Below are 16,558 nucleotides of genomic sequence, written 5' to 3'. Positions count from 1 at the left end.
ACCTACTCAACCTTTCTTCATAAGTCAACCCCTTCAACTCAGGAATCAACTTAGTGAACCATCACAATGGTGTGTTGGCCTTTGTAGCGAGAGGGTTTGAGTACAGGAACAAGGATGTCTTGCTGCAGTTGTACAGGGGCCTTGGTGAGACCACACCTTGAGTATTGTGTGCAGTTTTGGTCGCCTTATCTGAGGAAGGATGTTCTTGCCATGGAGGGAGTGCAGCGAAGATTCACCAGACTGATACCTGGGATGGCAGGAATGACGTATGAGGAGAGATTGGGTCGATTAGGCTTATACTCGCTGGAGTTTAGAAGAACGAGAGGGGATCTCATTGAAACTTATAAAAATTCTAACAGGACTAGACAGACTAGATGCAGGAAGGATGTTGCCGATGGCGGGGAGTCCAGAACCAGGGGTCACAGTCTAAGGATAAAGGGGTAAGCCATTTAGGACAGAGATGAGGAGGAATTTCTTCACCCAGAGAGTGGTGAACCTGTGGAATTCTCTACCGCAGAAGGCAGTTGAGGCCAATTCATCAAATATATTCAAGAAGGAGTTGGATATATTTCTTAAGGTTAAAGGGATCAAGGGATATGGGGAGAAGGCAGGGACAGGGTACTGAGTTTGGATGATCAGCCATGATCTCATTGAATGGCGGAGTAGGCTCGAGGGGCTGAATGGCCTACTCCTGCTCCTATCTTCTATGTTTCTATGTTTCTATCTCTGAACTGCCTGCAATGCAAGTATATCCCTCCTTAAATAAGGAGACCACAACTGTACGCAGTACTCCAGGTGTGGTAGTTACAGAATTTTATACGTTTCGATGAGATCCCCTCTCAATCTTCTAAACTCCAGTCAGTACAAGCCCAATCGACCCAATCTCTCCTCGTACGTCATTCCTGCCATCCCAGGTATTAGCCTGGTGAATCTTCGCTGCACTCCTTCCATGGCAAGAATATCCTTCCTCAGATAAGGCGACCAAAACTGCACACAATACTCAAGGTGCGGTCTCACCAAGGCCCTGTACAACTGCAGCAAGACATCCTTGTTCCTGTACTCGAGCCCTCTTGCTACGAAGGCCAACATACCATTTGCCTTCTTAACCGCCTGTTGCACCTGCATGCTTACCTTCAGCGACTGGTGCACAAGGACACCCAGGTCTCGTTGCACTTCCCCTTCTCCCAATCTATTGCCATTCAAATAATAATCTGCCTTCCTGTTTTTGACACCAAAGTGGACAACCTCACATTTAGCCACATTATTGTGCATTTGCCATGTTTCTGCCCAATCACCCAAATTGTCGAAATCGTACTGGAGTTTCACAACATCCTCCTCACAGCATACCCTCCCACCCAGCTTTGTGTCATCTGCAAATTTGGAGATATTACATCCAATTCCCTCGTCCAGATCATTGATATATATTGTGAACAGCTGGGGTCCTAGGACCAATCCTTGCAGTACCCCACGAGTCACTGCCTGCCACTCAGAAAACGAACCGTTCATTCCAACTCTTTGCTTTCGATCTGCCAACCAGTTCTCTATCCAAGTCAATACCTTGCCCCCAATCCCATGTGCCTTAATTTTACAAGCTAATTTCTTATGCGGGACCTTATCGAAAGCCTTCTGAAAGTCCAAATACACCACATCAACTGGTTCTCCCTTATCTATTTTACCAGTTACATCCTCAAAAAATTCCAGTAGATTAGTCAAGCACGATTTACCTTTTGTAAATCCATGTTGACTTTGTCCGATCCTGTCACTGCTTTCCAAGTGCTCTGCTATTACATCTTTTATAATGGACTCTAGCATTTTCCCCACTACCGATGTCAGGCTTACCGGTCTATAATTCCCCGCTTTTTCTCTACCACCTTTTTTGAATTATGGGGTAACATTAGCTACACTCCAATCCATGGGTACTGTTCCAGAGTCTATTGAGTTCTGGAAGATGACCAGCAATGCATCTACTACCTCCAGGGCCACTTCCTTAAGTACCCTAGGATGTAGATTATCAGGCCCTGGGGATTTATCGGCCTTCAATCCCTTCAACTTCCCCAACACCATTTCTCTACAAATACTGATTTCTTTCAGTTCCTCCCTCTCATTAGTCCCTATGTTCCCCGACATCTCTGGGAGGTTATTTGTGTCCTCCTTTGTGAAGACAGAACCAAAATATGTATTTAATTGGTCTGCAATTTCTTTGTTCCCCATTATAAATTCCCCTGATTTTGACTGCAAGGGACCTATGCTTGACTTCACCAATGTTTTTCTCTTCACATATCTATAAAAGCTTTTACAGTCAGTTTTTATGTTCCCTGCAAGCTTACTTTCATAATCTATTTTCCCCCTCTTAATTAATCCCTTTGTCCCCCTTTGTTGAATCCTAAACTGCTCCCCATCCTCAGGTTTGCTGCTTTTTTTGGCCAATTTATATGCCCTCTCTTTGGATCTTATGTTATGCTTAATTTCCCTTGTCAGCCACGATTGAATCACCTTTTTTGATTTATTTTTTATGCCAAACTGGGATAAGCAAATTCTGTAGTTCATCCATGTGATCTTTGAATGTTTGCCATTGCCTATCCACCGTCGACCCTTTGAGTGACATTCCCCAATCAATCCTACCCAATTCACGTCTCATACCATCATAGTTCCCTTTATTTAAATTCAGGACCCTAGTCTCTGAGTCAACTACTTCCCTCTCCATCTTGATGAAGAATTCGATCATATTATGATCGCTCTGACCCAAGGGGCCTCGCACAACAAGATTGCTAATTAATCCTTTCTCATTGCATAATACCCAGTCTAAGATGGCCTGATCCCGAGTTGGTTCCTCGACATATTGGTCCAGGAAACCATCCCGTAAACACTCCAGGAATTCCTCCTCCACAGTATTGTTACTAATTTGGTTAGCCCAATCTATATGTAGATTAAAGTTACCCATGATGACTGCTGTGCCCTTATTGCACGCTTCTCTAATTTCCCTTTTTAATGCCATCCCCAACCTCTGCATTACTGTTTGGGGGTCTATACACCACTCCCACTAATGTTTTCTGCCCTTTGGTATTTCTCAGTTCTACCCATACAGATTCCACATCATCAGAGCTAATATCCTTCCTTACAATTGTGTTAATCCCCTCTTTAACCAGCAATGCTACCCCACCTCCTTTTCCTTTTTGCCTATCTTTCCTGAATATTGAATACCCCTGGATGTTGCGTTCCCAGCCTTGGTCCCCCTGGAGCCATGTTTCCGTAATTCCAATCATATCATATTCATTTACCTCTATTTGTTGTAGCAAGATTTCCCTACTTTTATACTCCATCACCCTTGCAATAAAGGCCAATATTCCACTTGCCTTCCTAATTACTTGCTGTACCTGCATGCTAACTTTTTGTGTTTCATGTACGAGGACCCCCAGATCCCTCTGTACCGCAGCATTTTGTGGTGTCCCCCGGGGTCAGTGTGGGGCCATTGCTCTTCTCAATATAGAGAAATGATCAGGGTAGATATCAGATCAAATATAACACAGAGAAATGTGAGGTGATAGATTTTGGGAGGAAGAAAATAGTAGGAAAAGTATATTAAATGGAAAAAGTTTAAAAGGAGCAGAGGAGTAGAACAGTAAAGAGGTCTAAGATTCTAGCTAACGCCTTGTCTTATTAATTTGCAGGTTCAAGAGTCTACTGCCAGCATCTTTAACACCTCATTAAGAAATATAAGATGAGCAGATTCTCTGTCCTCTACCGTAGCTTACATTGATCCTCTATCAGAGTAAACATGCAAGTCCCGCATGTCCACAGTAACTTACACGAGGTCAGCCCGCTGGATGGAACCTCGGGTGCTCTGAGCTTGATCTCCGGTGTCTCCAGTCCCGACTGCCTCCTTACATCAGGATCCCCTCACTTTTATACCCTGCAGTGATCCATCTCTGGCACCGGACTCTGGGTTTTGGCAGGAAATGAGGAAAAGACAGCTGGAATTTCTCTAATGTGGTTTACAAGGACACATTCCCTGGTTCCCAGCAGTTACTTTTCTTCAGTAATGTTCTCATTATCCCTAAACTACCCTGCCTGCTGTTAATAATGTTATTTCTTAGTTTCACAATTCTAGGTATAAACATCACACATTATAATCGAATATATTTTATTACTCACTTTGGTTAATAACGGCAAACCCTGTTCTTTCCCCTGATCTGATTACAGATTCCAAGCAGTCGATTCAGTGAATGGAATGTCTCATCAGTGTTGCCATGGCGACCTGTCTGCAGTGAAACGCCTGTTTGAGTTTCTAACTCGGACTAAACTTCTCTTTCCCATAATACACATTATATCAGACACTTTATGTTTGACTCTAGTGGAATCAAGTGATATGTGGATCAGGTGGGAAAGTGGAGTTGAGGTTGAAGATCAGCCATGATCTTATTGAATGGCGGGGCAGGCTCGAGGGGCCGTATGGCCGACTCCTGCTCCTAATTCTTATGTTCTGAAGGTGACCACTGTGTGTTTTTATTCATTCACAGGATGTGGGCATCGCCAGCAAGGCCAGTATTTATTGCCCATCTCTAATTGCCCTCGGAGGTGGTGGTGAGCCGCCTTCTGAATACAACTGAGTGACTCGCTGGGCCATTTCAGAGGGCAGTTAAGAGTGAACCACATTGTTGTGGGTCTGGAGTCACATATAGGCCAGACCGGGTAAGGACGGCAGATTTCCTTCCCTAAAGGACATTAGTGAACCAGGTGGGTTTTTACACAATCCGATAGGTTCATGGTCATCATCACTGATACAAACTTTTCATTCCAGATTTATTTAATGTTGTACTTTGTCATTTTCTGGTGAATGAAACATCTTTAAAATCTGAGACAGTGCGTTGTGAAACAAAGAGCCTTGTGTCCAATAAGGGGAATAAGTCACCTCGGAGTCAGAAGGTTGTGGGTTCTAGTCCCACTCCAGGGACTTGAGCACATAAAGCTAGGCTGACACTCCAGTGCAGTGCTGAGGGAGTGCTGCACTGTCAGAGGTGCCGTCTTTCAGCGGAGACGTTAAACTGAGGTCCCATCTGCTCTCTCAGGTGGACGTAAAAGTTCCCATGGCACTATTTCGAAGAAGAGCAGGGGAGTTATCCCCAGTATCCTGGCCAATTCCAATTATACACAGCTTCAGAAAATCAATACACTCACAGCACAGGCCCAGCATTACAACTATACACAGCTTCAGAAAATCAATACACTCACAGCACAGACCCACCATTACAATTATACACAGCTTCAGAAAATCAATACACTCACAGCACAGGCCCAGCATTACAAATATACACAGCTTCAGAAAATCAATACACTCACAGCGCAGGCCCACCATTACAATTATACACAGCTTCAAAAAATAATCACTGAACTGAAATAGTTTATTATTCAGTTCAACAAATAGAGTGGCTGATTAGCATGGGTTAGATACAGTTCTATACTCACTGGTTCTCCCCTCTCTCCTCCCCTGAAGGTGCTGACTCTGGCTGGGTTCAGTTCTACACTCACTGGTTCCCCTCCCTCTCCTCCCCTGAAGGTGCTGACTCTGGCTGGGTTCAGTTCTACACTCACTGGTTCCCCTCCCTCGCCTCCCCTGAAGGTGCTGACTCTGGCTGGGTTCAGTTCTACACTCACTGGTTGCTCTCCCTCTCCTGAATATTCACTGTTTTAGATTCGGGCCTGGGGCAGTGCTCGGTGGCCTAGAAATTCAGTATAGCCACTTTTGGGGCGGTAAAGTCGGGCGGGCGCTAAAGTTAGCGCCCGCCGGAAAGTGGAGGCCACTTCACCAAAATTCAGTAGCTTTGGCCAAGGAGTTTGGGCGAGCGCTGAAACTGGCATTGCACTCCTATCTTTAGGCGCTAAGCTGGCGGTGCGGACTGATAACGCCGAGGCCGGGCGCAGCGCAGGTGCGGTCATGTTTTGATTGACAGCAGACACCCTGACGCCGGCCAGCTCTTAAAGGGGGAAGGGTCGACTTTGTCTGCAGCCACGCCCTGGATAGTGGAGCCCTGCAGCTAGGCCTGAACACTGCTGGTGGACCCAAATAGCGCCTGAAGCCATGCAGAAGGCCCGTGAACGAGCGCAGCGCTTCTCAGAGCATGCTTTGAGGGTGCTGCTTAGGGGGTTGGAAAAGAACAGAGAGATCTTGTGCCCGGACAGTGGCAAGAAGGCTCCCAGGAGGCAGTACAGGAGAGCCTGGACGGAAATCGCCCTGAGGGTGTCAGCCAACAGCGATGTCCCCAGGACTGGTGACCAATGCCGCAAGAAGTACAACGACCTCAGTCGGTTGGTCAGGGTGAGTACCCTTTCCAGTGTCCTCCTCATCCTTGCATGTGCACCTCACATTATGGGCAAAGGGACCTCAAAGGCCTAATGGCCAGCCCTCCTCCCGCAGCTATGGCACTGGCATGATCATCAATAGCACTCTCTGCACTTAACACACTGGCCAAGCTATTCGACCATGGGAGGCAGTGCACACAACAACAGGGCACCACACTGTACGTAGAGGCCGTCCTTTCTCTTGCAGGCCAAGCTGGCGCGGAATTTGAAGAGCCAGACTGTCACCGGGGGAGGCCGTCCCCAGTTCCAGCAGCTCAGTCAGCTGGAGGAGAGCGTGGCTCGACTCGTGCGTGGCCGGGTGACTGGCCCCGTTGCTATTGGAGATGCCAACCCTGTGCTGGGACCCAATGGTAAGGACATGACCGTTTGGACCTCTCTGGTTCCCCTTGCGCTTCAGATCTACATCCTTTGCCACTGTCCCACCAATGCGCATAATGGCACCACTTATGCCTCCCTCGCTGACGCCCTGTCCTCACTCTAAAGCTACTCTTGTGCCTTCCTGCTTTCAGCTGGTGAGGAGGAGGTCCCTGAAGCTGAGAGTGCCAGTCCCTCAGAAGAGGAGGACGACGAGGACCAAGAGGAAGGCGGCACATCGGGGGAACCCTCATCCGCGCCAGGGGATGGCAATGGAGGGGACACGTCTTGCCTGGAGGAGAGCCAGGGGGAAGTGTTGCAGGGGAGGGCAGTTGCTGGGCCCAGTGGCATCCAGGCATGCGGGAAGGGTCGGGCAGCACGGCGGCCTTCTCCCCAGAGGGGGGAAGTGTTGCAGGGGAGGGCAGTTGCTGGGCCCAGTGGCGTCCTGGCACGCGGGAAGGGTCGGGCAGCTCGGCGGCCTTCTCCCCAGAGGGAGAGTCCGCCCTCCAGTCCGGAGACGGTCCTCGCCCAGGAGGTGCGCCTCCTTGATGAAATGTCCGCGGCCTCGGAGCGGCGCCACAACGAGTTCATGGGGGTTGTGGGACAGTTGCCTCAGGCCATTGAGTCCCTGGCTCATAGTGTGGCCAATTTCGGGGACTCACAGGCCAGGGGTGTCGAGCAACTCGCGGCAGCACAGGCCAGGGGTGTCGAGCAACTCGCGGCAGCACAGGACGCGAGTCGCGAGTTCATGAGTGGTGCCGTCCAGACACTGGCTGATCTGATGCGGGCACAGACCAGGGCAGTTCGCGTACTCACTTCTGCCACACTCGTGTCACGGAAGCATCGCCAGGGCACCCGCCGCCCTGCTGCAGCACAGCGGTCTGGCCTTCACCAGATTGCAGCGCTTGCTGCAGTGCCAGGCCGGCCGAGTGCCAGTGTCTCTGGCGACCAGCGAGCGCCTGGCATCAGCCAGCTTGCCCCCATTGCTGCAGCTGCCACTGCCACTCCCCTAGCCAAGGTGCGACGAGCTGCTGGAGAGACTGATGCTGGCCAGCCACAGCTGCAGCAGTCAGCAGCCCGCCCCTCCAGGGCCGGACCTCGTCTAGGCCGACCCCCAAGGGCATCTGCCGTCACGCATTGTGCCCCTCAGGAGCCTTCCCCCAGCCTTGCAACACCCACAGGGCCCAGGTTGAGGCGGAGCAACAGGTCGGGCAGGGGCCGGAGAAGCCTGCACAAGGACTCGCCCTCTCGGCACACCAAGTAGAGTGTGTTGCCAACTGTTTTTTTTATATGGGGGTGTTTGTGTTCTGGAGGGGGGGGGCTTATTTTGGTAAGGCCGAAGATGAAGGCAAATGTTTTTTTATATGGGGGTGTTTGTGTTCTGGAGCGGGGGGGCTTATTTTGGTAAGGCCGAGGATGAAGGCCAATTGGAAGGACAATTTTTGTTATTCCTCCCCAGGTTGTGGGAGTGAGATATGTTTTTGACTGTTTTTTGGGGGTCTTGTCTGTTTTTCTGTTTCATGTGGGAAGGGCCCTGAGTTTGTTAAATAAAGCTTTTTATTTATTCAGCTTGTCCAGGTGTCATGTTTCAAGTGGTTGTTGCGTTAACCGGCTGAGGGCTTGCGGAGCGGCTGCATTCAGGTGCGTTCATTGCCACAAGCCATTCCCTGACAGGGGGCCTAGAAGTGTCATTCAATAAGCCGCCGGCGGACGGCCCTTGGGCCTTGTGGCTCCCTCCTGGGCTGGTACTCCTCCTCCACCTCCTCCTCCTCATGGTCCTCCTGCTCGTCCTCCTGAGGTGGTGGTCCAACGCGAGGTGGCAGTGCCTGAGTCCTGCGGATAGCCAGGTTGTGCAGCATGCAGCAAACGACGACGAACTGGGAGACTCTATCTGGCGAATACTGTAGAGATCCGCCGGAACAATCCAGGCAGCGGAACCGTTGCTTGAGGACGCCAATCGTTTGCTCTATGATGTTCCTTGTGGCTTGATGGCTTTCATTGTATGCCTCCTCCGCAGGGGTCCTGGGCGCGCGGAGCGGGGTCATGAGCCATGTACACAAAGGGTAGCCCTTGTCCCCAATAAGCCATCCCCTTGGTGGAGGCTGTGCCTCGAACATGTCAGCCACAGTAGTCTGGCGCAGGATAAATGCATCGTGGCTGCTTCCTGGAAAGCGGGCATTGACAGCTAGGATGCGCTGCCTGTTGTCACACACCAGCTGTACATTGAGGGAATGGTAGCCCTTCCGGTTGCGGTAATCCTCGGCATTGTCGATAGGTGCCCGCATAGCCACATGCGTGCAGTCAATGGCGCCCTGCACCATGGGGAAGTCGGTGATCCTGGCAAATTCGACTGCACGCTGCTCCTGCCTCTCTAGGGTCATGGGGAAGGAGATGAATTGGTGTCTCCTTGCGAAAAGGGCATCGGTGACCTGCCGGATGCAGCGATGCACGGCGAACTGGGAGATGTTTGCTATGTCCCCAGCAGCGGCTTGGAAGGAGCCGCTTGCATAAAAGTTCAGAGCCACCGTGACCTTCACTTCCACCGACAGAGACGTCCTGCACATCAGCTGTGGACGCAGATCTCTGTGAAGCAGCTGGCAGATCTCTGCAACCACCTCCCTTCTGAAGCGCAGCCTCTTAACACAATGCGCGGCAGTCATGGTGAGATAGGACACCTGCTGGCGGTATTCCCTGAGTGGGTAAGGCCTACGTTGCCGACGCCTGATGGCCCCTCTGCGTCTAGGCATGGCTGGCCCTCTCACACAGCGTCTGCGAGCCCTTCGCACATAATGCTGGAACTGAGGGTTGGAACCCCATGCAGCCCCCATAATAAACTTGCAAACAGTGAAATCACAATGAGTCTAATTTCCAAGCTCTGGCCAGAAGCCAAAAATACCTCTCCTATGTTGTCCCAAATCAGTAAGGTCTGTTCCTTGGTCTCTGTCCAGAAATCCAAAGCACTAAAGTCATTGCAGCAAAATGGCTGGCCTTTAAAGTTCAGTCTAAGTGCCCTTTAATTAGCGCTCCCCGAGGCCCACAGGGCCTCTGCTGCGTTCCAGTTCACAGTTCTTAACAGCGCCACGTCCACATTGGGCGGGCGCCACTGAATTTCCGGTTTGGGGCGCACAAACAGCGTTGCACGACGAAATGACGTCATAAGCTGCGCGCGCAGCTGAGCGGGCGCAAACACTTTGCGCCGGCGCTAAATGTCAACTGAAGTTGGGCGTAGGCGCAGATCGGACTGCGCCCGGGCGCTAAGTGCCTAGCGCTGGAAATCTACCCCTCTTAAGGCGTTAACGGCTGGCGAACGCTACTGACTTTCTAGGCTGGTGTTTGTAAAGCCCGTGTCCTCCCTGGATCCCAGGGCTCGGTGAAAAGTAATGACAGATATAGGGCAAAGGCAACTATAAGGAGTTCGCTCACAGATCAGCCATGATCTCATTGAATGGCGGAACAGATTCAAGGGGCTAAATAGCCTCCTCCTGTTCTTATAACTGACAGAATGAACATGTGTAAGAAGTCACACGACACCAGGTGATAGTCCAACAGCTTTATTTGAAATCACAAGCTTTCGGAGCGCTGCTCCTTCTTCAGGTGAAGAAGGAGCAGCGCTCCGAAAGCTTGTGATTTCAAATAAAGCTGTTGGACTATAACCTGGTGTCGTGTGACTTCTTACATTTGTCCACCCCAGTCCAACTCCGGCATCTCCACACCAGAATGAACATGATTCTGTCCTGGATGTGATTAACAGCAGCAATAACAGCAGAATCCAAACCCTGCAGTCACTTGTGAACTCGCTGGTGTTTCAGCATGTTGGATAATCGATTGAATCCCTTCCCACACTCAGAGCAGATGAACGGCCTCTCCTCAGTGTGAACTCGCTGGTGTGTCAGCAGGTTGGATGACTGAATGAATCTCTTCCCACACACGGAGCAGGTGAATGGCCTCTCCCCAGTGTGAACTCGCTGGTGTATCAGAAGCTCAGATGAACGAGTGAATCCCTTCCCACACACGGAGCAGGTGAACGGCCTCTCCCTGGTGTGAACTCGCTGGTGTATCAGAAGCTCGGATGACTGAGCGAATCCCTTCCCACACTCAGAGCAGCTGAATGGCCGCTCCCCAGTGTGAACTCGCTGGTGTCTCTGAAGGACCGATAACAGAGTGAATCCCTTCCCACACTCAGAGCAGGAGAACGGCCTCTCCCCAGTGTGAACTCGCTGGTGTGTCAGAAGGTGGGATGGCCAATTGAATCCCTTCCCACACTCAGAGCAGGAGAACGGCCTCTCCCCAGTGTGAACTCGCTGGTGTATCTGGAGGCTGGACGATTGAGTGAATCCCTTCCCACATGTGGAGCAAGTAAACAGCCTCTCCCCAGTGTGAATACGTTGGTGTGTCAGCAGTTTGTTTCTGTTTTTAAAACTCTTCTCACAGTCAGAACATTTAAAAGGTCTCTCATCTGTATGAATACCCTGGTGGTTCAGCAGGTTGGATAAAGTAGTTAATCCCTTCCCACATTCAATGCAGGTGAACGGCCTCTCCCCGCTGTGAACTCTCAGGTGTATCTGGAGGTTGGACGACTGAGTGAATCCCTTTCCACACATGAAGCAGGTGAACGGTCTCTCCGTGGTGTGAACTCTCAGGTGTAACTGGAGACTGGATGACTGAGGGAATCCCTTTCCACACACAGAGCAGATGAACGGCCTCTCCCCGGTGTGACTGCGTCGATGAGTTTCCAGCTCAGACGGGTAATTGAATCCCTTCCCACAGTCCCCACACTTCCATGGTTTCTCCATGGTGCGGCTGTCCTTGTGTCTCTCCAAGTTGGACGATCGGTTGAAGCCTCGTCCACACACAGAACACGTGTATGGTTTCTCCCCGCTGTCAACGGTGTGATGTTTTTCAGGCTGTGTAACTGGTTAAAGCTCTTTCCACAGTCAGTGCAGTGGAACACTCTCACTCGGGTGTGTGTGTCTCGGTGCTTTTCCAGTCACACTGATGTTTGAAATCTTTACCCACAGACAGAACAGACAAACATTTCTCCTTCCACATTCAAAGGCTGAGGATATTCAGGTCCTGATAAAGTGAGTGACTCAGTCAGATCTTGATGTGATGTCTGGTTTGAGCTTCCCGCCTGCAAATCCTCCCATTCTAATATCCTGTAAAAGGAGTTTGTATAGAATGATATAGAATATACAGCACAGGCTATTCGGCCCAGCTAGTCTGTGCTGTGTATTCATAAACCACACAAGTGTCCTCCCACTCCATCGACCTCATCTCATCCTTTCAGCATATGTTTCTATTCCGTTCTCTCATGTACTCATCTCGTTTCCTTTGAAAGCACCAAAGCTATTTGCCTCAAACACTTCCCGTATTAGCGATCCCACCACCAAACACATCTTCCCCTCACCTCCCCTTTCAGCATTCCGAAGGGACCGCTCACACTGCATCACCCTGGTCCACTCCTCTATCACCACAACACCCCTTCCCCTTCACCCAGCACCTTCCCATGCAAGTTCAGGAGGTGGAACACCTGCCCTTTTACCTCCTCCCTTCCCACTGTCCAGGGCCCCAAACACTCCTTCCAGGTGAAACAGCGATTTACTTGTACTTCTTGCAATTTAGTGTACTGTATTCGCTGCTCACGATGTGGTCTCCTCTACATTGGGAGACCAAACGCAGATTGGGTGACCACTTTGCGGAACACCTCCATTCAGTCCGTAAGGGGGACCCCGAGCTTCCGGTCGCCTGTCACTTTAATTCTCCGCTTCACTCCCACTCTGACCTCTCTGTCCTCGGCCTCTTCCACTGTTCCAATGAAGCTCAACGTGAGCTCGAGGAACAGCACCTCATCTTTCGATTAGGCACTTTACAGTCTGCCGGACTCAACATCGAGTTCAACAATTTCAGGCCATAACCTCTGCCCCAATCACTTTTCTCTCTCTCACATGGCAGCTGTTGACCATCCTGCCATTTACACTTCATCTAGAGTCATCTTTTGTTTCTTAACTTGTCCCATTACCATCTCCTTTTGCCTTGCACCATCATCCCTTTTGTCTCTTCATCTCTCCTGCCTTCCATCCTATCACAGACCTTCCCTTTTGTTCTTTCCTCCCCTCCCCCCTCTTCCTGCCCCTACACTTGCTTTAAAACCTGTTACATCTCCAACTTTTTCCAGTTTTGACGAAGGGTCATCGACCCGAAACGTTAACTCTGTTTCTCTCTCTACAGATGCTGCCTCACCTGCTGAGTATTTCCAGCATTTTCTGTTTTTATTCCTGTATTAGCGAGGTCCACATTCTAACCACTCTCTGAGTAAAGAAAGTTCTCCTCATTTCCCTGTTGGATTTATTAGTAACTATCTTGTATTAATGGCCCCTAGTTTTGGATTCTCTCCACATCTATCCTGTCCAAGCAATTTATAATTTTAAAGACCTCTATTAGGTCTCCTCTAAGTCTTCCCTTTTCTGAAGAAAAAATCCCCAACCTGTTCAATCTTTCCCGATAGCCGCACACTCTCAGTTTACAAAAGCCATCACGGTGAGTCCAGGATAGAAATTGAGAACATTCTCTCCTCCTGGTTCCTGCCCAAAGGTGGCCGCGCATGCGCCCCTGCTGTGACTTTAAACCCCTGGGTAACCCGGGCGAGTCACTAACCAATCAAACCCGCAGCTGGACACACACGTGACACACAATCCACCAATGGTTTTCACCCCCGGGGCTCCTGGATCAGGTGCCCTGAAGCCCTGCCCACTCATTGTTCCTGCACCAACATGGCCACCCAGTGAAGCGTCCCACTCTCCTTTACCAGGATGGCGGCCGTTAACCTGGGCCTATGAGCGGGGAAAAGCCCCGCAGCAGCAATCGCGGGACCATTAGGTTATTAATCGGGGCTTGCGGCCTACTCCAGGTGTTTATGAAGCCTATCCGCCCACATGCTGTGTTCATTACTCCCCGAGCCCCGCCATCCATTACCCGCTGCCGATGCGACTCTCCAGCCTTTGTCCTTTTCCTCCACTCGCACTGCGCATGCTCCATCACTGTCGGTGCTGCGCCTGCGCACTAGGCTCCTGTAGTGTGGCTAGGGCACATTCGCCCGCGCGGGGAATATTGGGTAAAAGCATCGCCATTGACAGTCCGTATTAGCATATAGAAAATTATTATCTGTGATAGGTGAGGTTGGGGCCGGAGGGCCAAGCCTTAAAATTAGGATGCAAATTATACAGAAACCCAACTGCATGGGCCATCCGCTATAGTTCTGTCCTGGATGTGATTAACATCAGCAACAGCAGAATCCAAACCCTGCAGGCACTTGTGAACTCGCTGGTGTTTCAGCAGGTGGGTAAACTGTGAGGGATTATGGAGTGTCCTCCTCAAATTCGGCTGCCCTCAAAAGTTTGTCACCATCCTCCTCCGCCTGCTTCACGATGACATGCAAGCCGTGATCCTGACCAACGGTTCCACCACAGACCCAATTCACGTACGAACCGGGGTCAAACAAGGCTGTGTCATCGCACCAACACTCTTCTCGATCTTCCTTGCTGCAATGCTCCATCTCACCCTCAGTAAGCTCTCCACTGTTGTGGAGCTAATTCACAGAACAAACGGGAAACTGTTCAACCTCCGTCGCCTCCAGTCCCGATCCAAGGTCGTCCCATCCTCTGTCATCGAATTACAGTATGCAGACAACACTTGCATCTGTGCTCACTCGGAGATCGAACTCCAAACCATCGTCAACACCTTCACCGAAGCGTATGAGAGCATGGGCCTTACACTAAACATCCGTAAGACAAAGGTCCTCTACCAACCTGCCCCCGCCACACAGTACTGCCCCCCGATTATCAAAATCCACGACAAGGCCTTGGACAACGTGGACCACTTTCCATACCTCGGGAGCCTACTGTCAACAAGGGCAGACGTCGATGACAAAGTCCAACACCGCCTTCAGTGTGCCAGTGCAGCCTTTGGTCGCCTGAGGAAGAGAGTGTTTGAAGACCAGGACATCAAACCCGGCACTAAGCTCATGGTCTACAGAGCAGCAGTGATACCCGCCCTGCTGTATGCCTCAGAGACATGGACCATGTACAGCAGGCACCTCAAAGCACTGGAGAGGTACCACCAACGCTGTCTCCGCAAGATCCTGCAAATCCATTGGCAGGATAGGCCCACCAACATCGGTGTTCTTGCTCAGGCCAACATCCCCAGCATCGAAGCTTTGACCATGCTCGATCGGCTCCGATGGATGGGTCACATTGTCCGCATGCCCGATACGAGGATCCCAAAACAAGCGCTCTATTTGGAGCTCTGGCACGGCAAGAGAGCCCCAGGTGGGCAGAGGAAATGCTTCAAGGACACCCTCAAAGCCTCCTTGAAAAAGTGTAACATCCCCATCGACACCTGGGAATCCCTGGCCCAAGACCCCACAAAGTGGAGGAGAAGCATCCAGGAAGGTGCCAAACACCTCGAGCCTCTTTGCCGGGAGCAAGCGGAAGCCAAGCGCAAACAGCACAAGGAGCGCACGTCAACCCAAGCACTCCACCCACCCGCCCCTTCAACCACCGTCTGCCCCACCTGTGACAGAGACTGTAGGTCCCGCATTGGACTCATCAGTCACCTGAGAACTCATTTTTAATGTGGAAGCAAGTCATCCTCGGTTCCGAGGGACTGCCTAAGAAGAAGAAGAAACGAGTGAATTTCTTCCCACGCACACACATTTAAACAGCCTTTCTTCAGTATTGTGTCTCAAATCCTTCGACCTTTTAATGCTGGAGTGTTAATAGGTGGGAAAACGGAGTAAGTTCCTTTCCACACGTGAAGTATCGAACCGATCTCTCTCTGGTGTGACTGTGCTGGTGTGTCAGTGAATGGGATGACCGAGTGAATCCCTTTCCACACACACAGCTGCTGAACGGCCTCTCCCCTGTGTGAACATGCTATTGTGTCAGTAGGTGAGATGAGCGAGTGAATCACTTTTTAAACTCAGCTGGTGTGCGGCCTCTCCCTGGTGTGACTGTATCCATGAGTTTCCACCTCAGACAGGCAACTGAATCCGTTCCTGCTGTCAATAACAACAAAAACAACTTGCATTTATATAGCACCTATAATGTAGAAAAAACGTCCCAAGGCCTTCGGAGTTATCCCACTCTCCTGGCCAATATTTATCCCTGAATCAACATCACAAAAAACAGATCATCTGGTCATTATCACATTGCTGTTGTGGGAGCTTGCTGTGCGCAATTTGACTGCTGTGTTTCCTACATTAAAACCGTGACTACATTTCAAAAGTACTTCATTGGCTTTAAAGCGCTTTGGGACATCCTGAGGTTGTGAAAGGCGCTATAAAAATGCAAGTCTTTCTTTCTTTCTTTCTTTCACAGGAGCATTAACAGTCCCCACATTAACACTGTAGATTCCCGGCACATCTGTGCTTCTGTCTGGAATTTGGTCTCCCAATCACTGCTATAATTTCCATGCAATAAACATGGAAATACACATATTTTGCCAACGTAAGTCAGTGACTCTGATAAATGGTCCGTTACATCGCATAACATCCCTATGGTTGTAAAACAGCAGATCCTCTGGCCCAGGATGAGCCGTGCCTTGGTAGATCTGCTGGTGATGTAATACAAACGGTCATTGTTTGTGTATTCCATGTTTGTTGCATCACACCAATTTATTTTAGTCAATTTTCTCACAGCTGATTGTCTTATAGGTGAACTTATTCCAACAATCTTAATAACTCGTGTTCCTTTTACCAAGGTGTTTACCAAGGAAGATGACTTCGCCAAAGCCACGGTAAACGAGGAGGTTGCTGGGATGCTGGATGAGATAAAAGTAGATATAGAGGAGG

The 16,558-nt window shown here is 50.1% G+C and overlaps 1 protein-coding gene and 1 pseudogene across 20 annotated transcripts in view; one reads left to right on the top strand and one right to left on the bottom strand.

Annotated features, from left to right (window-relative positions):
• LOC147118975 (uncharacterized) overlaps positions 1-16,558 on the bottom strand; it is a 305,332-nt gene that overhangs the window by 66,751 nt on the left and 222,023 nt on the right. For 2 of the 20 annotated variants that reach the window (XM_085984697.1, XM_085984699.1), the window contains exons 1-2: positions 11,359-11,504; positions 10,618-11,118 (exon numbers count right to left, since the gene is read on the bottom strand). In XM_085984697.1, coding sequence (XP_085840823.1) covers positions 10,618-11,118; positions 11,359-11,504 — 647 coding nt within the window. Of the gene's footprint in view, positions 1-10,493; positions 11,590-16,558 lie in introns of those variants that run through there. The other 18 variants (XM_085984713.1, XM_085984693.1, XM_085984714.1 and 15 more) reach the window with 18 other exon arrangements.
• LOC147118976 (uncharacterized) overlaps positions 16,190-16,558 on the top strand; it is a 206,694-nt pseudogene continuing 206,325 nt past the window's right edge.

Source organism: Somniosus microcephalus, chromosome 4 (genome assembly GCF_052327205.1).
Source record: "Somniosus microcephalus isolate GS21.2 chromosome 4, FLI_Smic_1.0, whole genome shotgun sequence".
Lineage (NCBI taxonomy): Eukaryota > Metazoa > Chordata > Chondrichthyes > Squaliformes > Somniosidae > Somniosus > Somniosus microcephalus.
The sequence above is the reverse complement of the archived record's forward strand: the minus strand, read 5'-3'. Positions and strand labels throughout refer to the sequence as shown.